This window comes from Cheilinus undulatus, linkage group 13 (assembly GCF_018320785.1).
Source record: "Cheilinus undulatus linkage group 13, ASM1832078v1, whole genome shotgun sequence".
Lineage (NCBI taxonomy): Eukaryota > Metazoa > Chordata > Actinopteri > Labriformes > Labridae > Cheilinus > Cheilinus undulatus.
Window position 1 is genome coordinate 24,875,749 of NC_054877.1, and position 12,855 is coordinate 24,888,603.

The 12,855-nt window shown below is 38.7% G+C and overlaps 1 protein-coding gene across 1 annotated transcript in view; it reads right to left on the bottom strand.

Moving 5' to 3' along the window:
• pth1r (parathyroid hormone 1 receptor) overlaps window positions 1–12,654 on the bottom strand; it is a 108,140-nt gene extending 95,486 nt beyond the window's left edge. Inside the window, exons 1-2 of the mRNA XM_041803570.1 lie at window positions 12,586–12,654; window positions 12,395–12,502 (exon numbers count right to left, since the gene is read on the bottom strand). Coding sequence (XP_041659504.1) covers window positions 12,395–12,502; window positions 12,586–12,654 — 177 coding nt within the window. The remainder of the gene's footprint in view (window positions 1–12,394; window positions 12,503–12,585) is intronic.
• Between the last annotated feature and the right edge of the window lie 201 nt (window positions 12,655–12,855).

Here is a 12,855-nt window from a genome sequence, read left to right on the forward strand (position 1 = left end):
ACTGCCATTTGCGGGGACATACTGACGTCATGTGGAGCCAAACATGCACTACAGGCATCTGAGCTAGAGCCCGACCGATTTATCAGCGGGCTGATTAATCAGGACAATTATAGCATTTCACAGATTAATCAACATCAGCCAATATGTAGCCGATGAACTTTTTTTTGCTTTTGGCTCTCTCTTTTTGTTCCCGTCCTTTATGCATGTATGAATGACAGGGTTGGAAATGAACTTTTCTGCCTTCCTGCCACATCAGGAGTAACTTCAGGACTTTATCAGGCAAATATTAAGTGTAAAGTTGACCTATGCTATGTCAAAAAGGCCTCCCCACATGGAAAAGAGTCTGACATCTAATGGATTTAACAAATAAATAACCAAAAGATTTTTAGGAACCTGTTTATCTTAACATATAACATATTTATAATAGGTAAGAATGTATTTTGGTAAATGTTCTTTATGATGATTGACTGTCCTTCACCGACTTTATCTATTCATTTTCTCTTGTCTCCAGTTATTATTCAAAAACATTGCATGTCTCCTTCTCCTCCTGTTGTCTCTATGCCTTTGTGATCTTTTGTCAATACTCCTACATTTATAAAGGTTGAAGAGCTTCTGTTGTAATCTGCACGTGGACGAGGTTTATTTAAGAGCGTAAATAACAGTCATAAATATTGCCAACAGTGTCAGGCACTATGAGAAACATGCATGCGAGGAATATAAAGATAAAGGGGTTGTCCTCCAGTTTATAGATCCCTGATGACTGAAAGTTAAAATGATTGTCAGGTGACTGTTCAGTCTGTATAGGAACGGATCCCCTCCAATATTCATGGCTTACCTGCCCCCACACACCTGTGAGGGGCCGTGTGTATTTCTGCCTGCTGGTGAGAAGATCAAGAGGGAGTTGGTGCTGACAACAGCTCAACCCTTGCTGATTTTAACCATGTTTCCCACCGGTTTGTCAGTTTACAGTGTGATATATGGGGGATTGCAGGACTTTCCTGTATTACAACAGTCAGACTTGTGACAATTCTAGAAATTGTGCACAATTGCCGCAATCTCGCATTGAAATCCAGCCCTCGTTTAACTACCTCAGATGTAAAACAAGTGGGGCATCGGTTCATACACAACTTTAGAGGATAAATCAGTTGCATTGGAGAACTCTCTGTCATGATACTGAGTCAAAGCATCCTAACAAACATTAAGACCCCAGCTCTGACACGGGGAGGTGGAGGCAGGGCTCTCTGGTCAGTGCATGTGTGGGTTTGCTCAGTCATGGAGTCAGAGGGAATGAGCAGAAATTAAATACATTCATGTAAACAAGATAAATAACATAAGGCTATTTAGTTTGTTTAGTAAATGGACCAGGTATAGACCTGCTCTATAGGAAAAATGTGCTTAAATGACTTCTGTTGTGATCTGGCACTATACAGGAAATACACTTGGATAAAACTGACTCAGTGTTCAAAGGGGACAGGGGGTGCCGTTAGGGTGGCATAGAATGGCAGGGGAAACACTACATTACCAACAATGAACATTCCTTTTGGACTTTTGTTTGGACAGAGATGTGCTGTCCATCTTAATATACAGTCAACGTTTAGTTATGTTTCACCAGAGGCAAAAAAGTAAATGACTGTTAAAACAGAGTGAAAGTGTACTTTTTTCTTCTTTGCAGAGATCTAAAAGAGAGAACAGTCTGAAGTGGACCGACCATTAAAGCATCTGCAGTCCTCATGGGAGTAGATGGGCAGCCACTCTACCGATATATGAAGAGGATGTATTCAATCTTGAATTTAATTCATTTGAAAAAGATCAAATGTCCATCATTATGCTGTTTTTGTCTCATGAGAGCCATTTCTCATCATGGGGAATAGTTTATATATTAAAATATTAAACATACAGACACAGGATTTCTGATAAGTAGTACTGAGAAAGAGCTTTTTAAGATTTAACCATTTAGTGGCCTTTTTTAACACCCTATTTGGAGAGGGAAAATAACCACTAGACATTTAGAAGTAGCTGCAACTATTAAATTTATCAAGGACAAACATCATCTAAATACAGCATTAAAAGCTCCCTACTGGATTAAAAAGCAAACTGTCTTTTTCTAAGATAGTTTTGAGGTCATTTTCTGACTGCTGTATCAGTGAAAATGAATGTACAGCTGTTAAAACAAAGGCATCTTTATAGGAAAATCAGAAATAATAAGGCAATTTTTATAGCGTAAATAAACTTTTCAAAAGTAATCTAAAATCCAATAAAAGTTTCTATTATTTCGTTTTTTCTCAATTTCCCTTTGACATAAAATCATTTATTGTAAAATGCTTTCAGCCCTGTATTGCTCTAATAACCAATCCTGACTGTAATGGTTACTCCAGATTAAAGGGATGCATGTGCTGTTGTTTGTTTGTTTGTTTAATGGTGTGGGTTTTAGTGGATTCAGATGGCAGATTGCCTGTATTCCCTCAACCTGGTCTGTGCAGCTTCCTGTCAGGAGCTGTGAGCTGTTATGTTAGCTTAGGCAAAACATCATGCAATCACTCTCGTCAGAATTTGCTTTTTGGTGGGGATTGAGGTGAATTTAAATAAATGTCTGGTTTTGAGGGGGGTTTTTTTCTCAATGTGAGCTGCAACATCATGACCTCTTTGAGAGACTGGTAAAGATAATAAGCACAACGAACCTCTACGGCTAAAAATGAAACAAAAAATAATTAAAACAATGAATTCATACTTTAGAAAAAAATGTGTCATTTTTCTAAGACTTTATCAAAGGTTATTTTAAAGAGTTGGGCTCTGATTTATCAATGAAAGAGCAATTTTCCATTTTTAAAAGCTCCTGTGAGACACTTGTAGTTTGTGTTGATTTAGGTGACCCTGCCCCACACTTAAGTAGTACGCCTTATCTTTTCCTATCTACTCCTATAGTGTTAAGTTAAACACTTTTCCAGAGTTTATAGCGTTCTACTAAGTTACAAGTTAAATTTACACCTTGGAAAATGTTAATATTTTAACCATTTTATAGTGTTATTTTATTATACATTAAAGTGTACTTTTAACACTAGGTGCTAGTTCCTTTCTCTTTGTGTTTTTAATTATATACAGCAATTATTAACCCATTGCAATGGGTTAATAATTGCAGGTAATGGCTAGCAGCCGAGAGAGTATCAATATTGTGTTTTTTTTTTCCTTTATGTAAAAAGTACCAGATTGTGGTAAATGGGTTCACAATATCGTCTGATATCGATCGTAGGCCTCTAAATCGACTCATATCGAAATCAAATCGTGGCAGACTTTGTGATATCGGCCAGTATCGAATCATTGTTCTGAGAATCGATATTGTATCGTATCATGATGAAACTGGTGATTTACACCCCTAGTACTGACATGTCTATAATCACCATGTTTCATGTTATTCATCGGTAGCTGTGCACGCGCATCTCGATAGCAGTTACTTCACGTGTTTTGTTGCTCTGATTGGCCCGTAGAGATGTGACAGACAGAACATTCATCCAATCAGACTCAGAGTTTTTTTTCAAATCCTCTGCTCTTTTCCAAATGCTCAGTATTGAAGCTTTCCCAGATGGATGTGTGAAACAAATCCTTCTGGCGTGTCAGGTTGAATCATAGCCTTAAATCATAGGAGGGGCCTAGGATTCATCATTACACTCTCCATGTCGAAAATTGTAACCAGCTACACCCATAAAAAATCACCTATCACACAATGTGTCTGAACCAATCTGTCATTTATGAAATGACACTTTACACCAATTCCCAATCCTGGTGCTGTTTGGCTCATGTCTTACCCTGCTCTCCTCATGCTTTTCATTTCTCTTCAGCTATCCTATCAAAATAAAGTCAAAAAGATCCAGAAATACTCTTTCAAACAGTCAAGTTTGAGTTTGACAAAACAATAATGGGACTGCATGACCTGAGCATGAGCATTTGTAGTGAAAAATTCTATTTGCAAAGCCTATTTCAGCAGCAGCTCCAGGCATTTAGAAAAAAAAGAAACATAATACTCATTAGTGTCATTGCTGATGGGCTTATTTGCTTCTGTAGGTCATTCATAAGCAACAGTATGGATTTCAGTCTGTTTCATAACCAGCTATAAAAGTCTATGCAGGAGATTTAAGTTAATGATGCACAGCCTTTCTGGTTCTCAGACTGTCACCTACAATTTGGTCTATCAAGCAAATAAACAACAGCAGCACAGAAGATTCTTCTTCCTCAAGTAGAATGTGTTTAATACAAAGGGAAAAAAAATACATCAGAAAAATACATCAGGAGCTAAAAAAAACATGCATCATTTATAGTTTTCTGAAACCCTGGTCATTTTTTACTCCAAATCTGCACTGTGCTACTTAATCACTGGTGACACACCTCCCACTGCTTCTGCTCTCACATTTGAAGGAGTAAAGGTCAGAATTTGAAGTCTGGCCATGCATCACTCACCCACACACACATACACATTCAAAAGAAAGAAAAAAATGAAAGAAATAATCCCTAAGAGTCAAACTAGAATGGAGACGGCGCTACAAATACATGATAACTATACTGTGGCAATACATCTATGGACGCACTCATTCTGTTTAATAAAAGGAATCAGTAATGACACCCAGACCCTGGTGAGTGAACACTGAGATGAGTAGATTGCTCCTGGCAGGCCTTTGTTGTTCCTTTTGTGTCTTAATGGGGCCTGATAAGAGGGAATCTGGATCAAAGCTACATCCAAACAGTATGAACTCTTACACTACATGCAGTCTGACAGTACAGGTCCGTATGTGCCCCACTGTCTATTCAAATGGGCTTTAGATTGATGTCAAATAATAAAAACTACAGCAAAGTTTTCTGAACATTTCATGTATTTCCTTTGAGTGAGAGACTAAAACAAGCCTGAAGGATTCTTAACGTAAGAAATCCTTTTTACATAAAAATCTAGTGTCAGAGATGACAGTTTGAACACTGTTTTAATATCAACCGGTTCAATAAAAGGAAGCTTCCTTTCATGTCAAGTGTAATTTTCTTTAAGGGGTGTCAGCTTCAATGGAAATGGATAAGTATTGTTCTCTCTAAAGAGAAGAACAGATCTGGTTTTTGTGGTTTTACAACAAGTCACTGCTTGGTTAAGAGACGAAGATCAAACCAAAATCACAGCAATAATGGCATATCTACTTGTTAGTTTTGCAATTTCAACTTAAATTTAGACAAAATACAGAAAGTGTTGTCTTTCATTTCTTAGGTTCAACTAAAATGTTCAGCATAAAGGCCAAATATGTATGAAAGCATTACTTAGAATTTGCATTTTGATCCTGAAAAAAATTGACAACATTCAATTGTTGTATTTTATCGACTGTGTTTACATGGAATTGAATATCCTGGTTTCTGTTTGTTTTGACTGCCTATAACAAGTGTTTGTGCATGTATACATTTTTAGAAATCAGGATGTTCCAGTATTCCGGTCTTGAGAAATTATTTTCTCTACCTGGAATCCTTGAAAGAACAGCATAGTGTGCCAGGTATAATCCATAACCTGTTTTCTACCTGCTGCAGACGTCCTGCACAGGGGTGACTTTGATTATACTGTTCATTTAACTTCAGAGACTTTGAAATATATTGGATGTGTGGCGGAGAGACAGCTGGTCAGACTTTTTCAGAGAGAGTGTTAATCAGCCTGCTGCGTCTGCAGCAGATCAGTCTGTGTGAGCTGACGGTAGTTGTGTCTAAACACGCTCATATTTTGATGAACAGTGAATTGAACACTATAATTTTTCAGCCATTAATGACACGTGAGAGTAGTTTACTGTGGAGACAGAGAATGACCACTCATGATATGAATTAACCAGAGTTCAGAGCTCTCTGAGGGGTAGTTGGATAGACAGCACACGGTAAACATGGTACTCTGTAAAGGCCTGAAATGCAGAACTTTTCTGGTGTACCTTTCAAAGTAAAAAGGAGCTTTTCAGATTACAACCACTTCATATTCATCATTATTTAAAAGATAAAGTTAGGAAGGCCTTTTCATTTAAGGTATCCCTTATATTCCTTGCCATCCTCTCACTCACTTTCCTTGTTTTTTTCTTACCTGTTCTTAAGTTGAGCACATGCTCTTAATGTAACTAATGATTGTTTTCTAAAAGCCAGTCTCTGAACAGGTGTGGCAAACACTCTGAAAAATTCAGATTAATATGTGTATTTTATGGTTGTGCACTAATAAGGACCTTTTCTTGCAAAAAACACAAAATTCACAGATTAAGTTAAACAGATGCCTGCGCATGTATAATGCAGTGATCAGAAACAGAGATACTTGTATTTCTCAAGTATGCAGGGATACAAATGACCAAGTTTCTCTGTGTGCATGTAAACACAGTATCCCAAATATGATTAAAACTGGGATAAGGCTGATAACCAAGTTACTTAAGTCCATGTAAACACACTCACTATGGTCTGAAATTTCAGTAAAAAAAAAAAGTTCCCCCAGCATGTTTATGTAGAGTGAAATTATGAATTGTAAGGGTGTTAGAAAAAAACAATAAATTATGGTGGTATTGCACGATTGTATCGATATTCTAAAATGCTGTGGCAATGTTTTTATTAAGAAATAATAACTCTGTTGGTGCAGTAGTTTTGTGATGTAATTTCAATCTTCAACCACAAGCTAGCAGCGGGCATTTGACCCTTCCCTCTTCTCTTCGGTGTAGATAATGAGATCACACTTCTTGCTATTATCATTAATTTCCTATCAATATTATCAGCAACCTTGTTTCAAGTGATTAAAACGTTAAAAACATTAAATAGCCTACAGCATCTTCACTGTAATAATCAGTGTTTATCATAGGAACAGACAGGGGGCGGTAATGCACCAGAGTGATGGATGCCAACCGCTGTAAAACTGAAGAAGAAGGAATAGACAGCCGCTGCTAACGTATTGGTACTCACAGTGACGTTAGTGGTCGTGAGTTGTAGAGTTTCTCATGTGGCTTCCACACAAACACACACTATTCTCTACCATAACAGACATTCTCCCCATTGCTACAGTCTGCTGAGCGTCTAGAGCCAGAGGAGGAGAAAGTGGACCTGTGGGCTAGCCGATGGGCTAACATCACGCCAAAAGCTAATCAGCCTTCACCTGAATGTGCTTTCCTGCAATAAAACTGGATTGAATTGAGATCATTAGGATTTTACTCTCTCTCACTCACACACACACATACTTCTACTATCACGGACTATTTCCATATCAATATTATCAGCAACCTTGTTTCCAGTGATTAACAGACACGTCTGGAGGGACTGTGAGCGAGAAGAGCTGCCGCTTATGTTTATATAACGTTATTGGGCTCACAGTAACGTTACTAGTAGTGAGTGTAGAGGACTGGGATGTTTATTACAAATTCAGGAGTGTCTGCTGCCTTAATTTACCCTCGAAACATAAAACTGCTCTCTGGAGCATCTCCTCTTGGTGAAACTTTTTCTCCTATAATCTCCGCCATGTGCATGCACACAGCTTTCAGTGCTGATTGGTTGTTACCCGTGCCCTGGCTCTGTGTAACCAATCAGATGGTGCTGTGGGTGGGACAATGCTGCAGCACAAACTGTGCTGGAGAGAGAGTAGTGACTCCAGACAGAGAGGCGTGGCCGTATCAGAATCAAAATTATCCAGTTTTAAATTGATCTCTTATCGGCCGTCAGATTAAAAAAAGAAAAAAAAAAAAAAAGGCAGATGCCGATATGCGTCAAAATGCTGAATATCAGCATCCCTAGTCCTCTGGTTCTTCTTCGCTGCTCTGAAAACGGTAGCTTGTGCACGCAGTGAAGAAGAATTGATTCCTGGTTTAAAATGCTAACATTTAGCATGGCTAGACAAAGCAAAATATAAAGTTAAACTAAATGGTATCAGATCCGTGCATAAACACATGTAATCGCCATTGTCAATACACTTGCATCAGATGTATTTCGGATACTTTTATTGGAACAACTCTAGAAAAATCTGCTTCATAACCCCAATAACAGGATGACTAAGTCAAGATCTCATGAAAATAAACAAAAGTTACACTCTCACTGCAAAAAGTGAGTGAAAAAAATCTGTGTATTCTAGTCCACCAAGGGCTTCATAGACTTTCTGGCACTTTTTCCCCATGCACATAATCACAACCCACTGAAAGCAGCTCCTTGACCCACTTTTGTGTCCTGACCCACCAGTTGAGAACCACAGCTCTAAAAAACCCAATTGGCATTTAAGGAGAAGCTTCTCTTAAAACCTTTTTCAGTCTCTTACACAAACTGGAAAAAAAAAACATTATGGTAACTCACAATGGGATAGAGTTCAAAGGGCATGCAGAATGAATTTTAACATAAAAGCCTTTTTCATGAACGCTCAAATGCACCAGCGGCTCATATGAATTAGTGAGAAGTAATCTGCTGCCCCCAATTACTTGAGACAGATTGAGATTGGATTATCCCACACTCTAATCTGTGTTATGAAGTTCCATTCAGGCTAATTTGAAATGAAGCTACTCTGAGAGATTATACCGTGGGTCATGCAGTGAGTGCTTTTTAGAGCCATAACTGTAAAGGCTTTTTGAATTATGAAAGGGAAAAGCAGGGAAGTGTTTTCTATCACAAGTCATTGTTTTAGTGCATAATTTATATCCTTTGACGGATTGATGGTGTCTGTGAACATCCTGTGGCTCTCTGTAAGTGGCTCTCTGCTCAAAACAATCCAAAAATTAGCAAAAACTGAAAAGAAGCATTTTAATTCAACACATCATAGGTGCAACTATTTACTCTATACGAATACTGAAGATTGAAGTTAAAGCAATCAGATGTTTAATGGTTTATAATCTGCTCTCTCTGCACACTGTAACATTTATATTTTGTTACAAAACTTTGCTATTGTAGATACAGATGCATGCTGCAGTTCCTCCATCGTGGATCGGACACATGCAAGTCATCAGGGAGGAAAACACAGTCATGAGGTAGAAATTAAACACTCGCTGAGCTCCCTGCGAGCGCCGCTTCCGCTTAATAAATGTAATAACTGGGTAAGTGAGGCAGCCAGTCACAGTGAACAAAGACAGTTCTTGAGGTTGACCTTTGTCTGCGAGCTGTCACTGCTACATGCCTGCTGAGGTGTAAAACACAGCGGAGACAGATTCGTTGTCTACTCTCCCATCAGCCAATTTCAATCGGATAATAACAATTTATGGACCTCACCAGTTCATTGTGGTAAACCAGGGTATCATTGTTTATGCGCTGAGCCTGCAGAGAGTGGCAAAATCCTTTAATTTCTAACTGTGTGTCCTGATTTTTTGTTTTCTTTCTTTAAACACAGACGCAGACTTTCCACTGTTAATTTTGGCTTTTAGTGTAATCGTCATCCCGTTTGGAAAAAATAGTTGCCTTTTTTGTGGGGAGGAAGACTAAGCAAACAGCAAAGCTTAAAAAAGCGGGTAAACATCCTTCACAGACAGTCTTTTAACGACTGAATGTTGAATCAGCTATAAATACACAGCTATGTTATAATTGTTTTTCTCTGCCATCTAGACCAATGAGCCTCGAGGTCCACTGCGGTGCAGGGATGGACCACATCAGTGGGAAAATGCACTATACCTCAGAGCCTGGGCGAACTGCCTGTTGAATGCACAACAGCCTCAGCCAAAACACACACAACCAACTTGGTACACTACTCTGCCTGCACTGTGGACATGTGTATGTGTCTATGAATTGTAATGGTGCTCTCAACTGTTGCCATAGCTGTTCAGAACACAAACACTACTGTCTGTCAGAAGAAAATTACTGCCAAAATCAATTAAGAGTACTGGAATTCCAGTGTTGGATTGCTGCAGGTGACATCTTTTCAAAGCCATGTAACAATGTGGAGGAAGCACAATGCCATGCCTACAACAGTAAAAAGGCTCTGAACTACAAAAACACCGCTTTTACTGCAACGGTAAGAGAATGCATGAATGCAAACACAGTTAAGAGTCTTCCCTCCTGTTATGTCTGTTGTTACAAACCTGTGTGTCTAGGAGATGAAAAATCAGGTTTAGTTTAACATCCAGCACAAGTACAACTGCAGAATCTGTTGCAATTTTCTCTGCTCTGTTTCTATGAATGAGATTTGTATCAAAAAGATTCAAACAAAACTTTTTCAGTGTCAAACAAAAGTTAGCATTTGAGAGCAATAAAATCTGATCCAAGCAGAAGAATGTTCACATCAATAGAACAAATTTGAAATAGCAACCAAATTATTAGTCTTTGAATTTTGAACATCTATCTTTTTTTACAGTTCCTGTTTTTCTCTCTCAGTGATCAGACTTTTGCTCTCGCTTCTCAATTTTGCGGTTGCGCTGCCTGATCCTTTGTTTACATTTCTTGAGGTTTTGCTCTCAGTTCTGACACAAACGTCACATGTGGACGGGCTTTTCTGGGGCGTATTCCTATTGGCCAGCGAGGTTTTTGAGTGATGGCTCAGTCACTCCAGATGCTCCGGAAGTTGTTGTTCAGCTCACGTCTGTGAAATGTAAGGAAACCAGCGGACTATCTTTTTTGCATCAGTTTGACTGAATGCTTTATGAAATCATACTATTGATTAAACAGGTTTATTTGTCAGTGCAGTGGTAGATGTTGTATTGTTTCATACACATACGTGTTTTATTGATTTTTCCAGCCACTTCAGGTGTTGTCTTCGCTTTGTACGTAAACTACGCCTATGTCATCAACTTGCCTATTAGCTCAGCGGTAATACAGATGTCTGTGACTCAGGAGACTGGGTTTCACGTCCCCACTATTTTATAATTATTAATGTCTGTATGGTTTCTTTTTCTTTTCATGATTTTCTGGAAAAAAAAACACTGCTAAATGACTAGTGAATTCTGAACAGTTTGTACTTTAGTTAACAGTCTGAGCCCCTTACCGGGCAGATGACTGGGTGTGTGTACTGGGCACATGAGCGACAGATGAAACCGCACTCACACTAAGCAGTCTGTGCTCGTACTGTGTTAAAGCCATTTGACCCTCCTCCCCTGTCCCCCCCTTGGCCTGCACTCACACTGTCCAACGCATCCAGGCCTGAGCAGGGATACGTCACACGTCATCACAGAATATATATAACCTAATATTACCTAATGGCCTAGTAATACACTAAATATTGTTGTTTAGGCTGTAAAATAGATACATGGCATCAGGATTATTTCACCTGACCTGGGATCAGCAGGCTATGTTAACAGAGCCCAGTGAGAACACAGAGAGGGGTTCGTATCGTTTTTAATTCCAAATCAAAAAATTTGTGCGTTACTGGCCTGTGATATCAGGCTACAGTGGATGATGACATTAATCTGTATTACAGCTGCCAATTACATGACTTTTAAAATAGCAATTAATCAAACAATTTGTATAGTTCATCAAAATAGTTTCCCTTTACTTTACCACTATTGAAATTCGTACAGTAAATTAAAAAAAAAAAAAGTTTTTCTTTCATTTTGGCTTTTGTACTCTTTCAAACTAAGGGTAACTGATTTCCTAAATGGATACAGACCAACTTTTATTTTGAAAGGAAATAAGAAACTTCAGGTAGATTGAAGGTGATGGCATGATTTTAATCTTGGAAAAGGAATTTGCTATGGATTGAAAAGAAAATAAGAGAAGAGTAAATAGTGAAATATTTGAAATAGAAGATGCAGATGAATTTTCACATGGCCACTGAGCTGCCTGTGAGTTTTTCAAAGACTGAGGAATAAGATACATTTGACTTATTTTACATCACTGTGGCTGCAGAGAGACTTAAAATGCTTCCCAAAGTGTGCCAATAGGGACAATAAAATGTGATTAATGCAAATAAAAGTATTAACACAGGTGCTGGTGAAGCTCTGTGGGTAGAGCAGGCGCCCATATAATGAGGCTATAGCCCTCAACGCACTAGTGGTGGTATTGATTCCTAGTCTTCCACCACTCTCCACATGTATCCTGTCTCTCTTAAGCTCCCCTATCCTAATAAAGGCAAGAATTTCCCAAAATAATCTTAACAGTATTAATGCTCTAACTATGGACCTTAATTAGTGCAATCAGAATTAATGCTGACAGCTCTGCTACATTTTTAATCACATTATTTTTTCTGACTCATTAATCTTAAATCAAAAAAGGTCTTTGACAGCAGATTCTATCATGGTTTTCTCTGATATGTGCATTAACGTGCCACCCAAGCTCACTGCAAGCTCAAGTGCTATAAGGTAATTATATTCACTAGGAAGAGGCAGAAATGTGATTCTGTTTCTGCATCTCTTTTTGAAAACAATACATTTCTCCTTTAACATGATATACAAGCAATCTAATGATTTACAGAATCAAAAGGTAACTGTGAACTTTGCATGTTATCATAGATTTGTGCTATTTAACTTCTCACTCCATCGTCCTCTGATGCAAACATTACAATGGTTATTGCAACAAAGCTGCTCATCCTGCAGCCTTCTGACATGCTGCTGGGATCTGTGCACAGAGATGCATCACTGGACTGCTAGAGACAACAAATCAAGACAATATTTCGCCCATTGCATAAGAGCCCTTTGTGCATGTGAGTAAAAATTTTGGACTTACCAGGCACAAAGTGCTGAGTAGTGAGATGAGCAGGAAGTCCAGGTTGTGCATCAGCAGAGCGGATCCCATCCCGGACCTGGGGCAGCTCTACCTCTCCGAGTCCTCGCGGCGCTCAAACAGACGGTGATGCTCAGATGAAATAATTTAAGCTACTTTACTCTCTTCAAAGTGGAGCGACTGGAGTTTTTTCTCACTCCATCTGGCCTCGCGATGCTAACGGCTTCCAGTGAAATCATAACTCGGTAATCGCCTCGCTCTGCCCTCGATTTA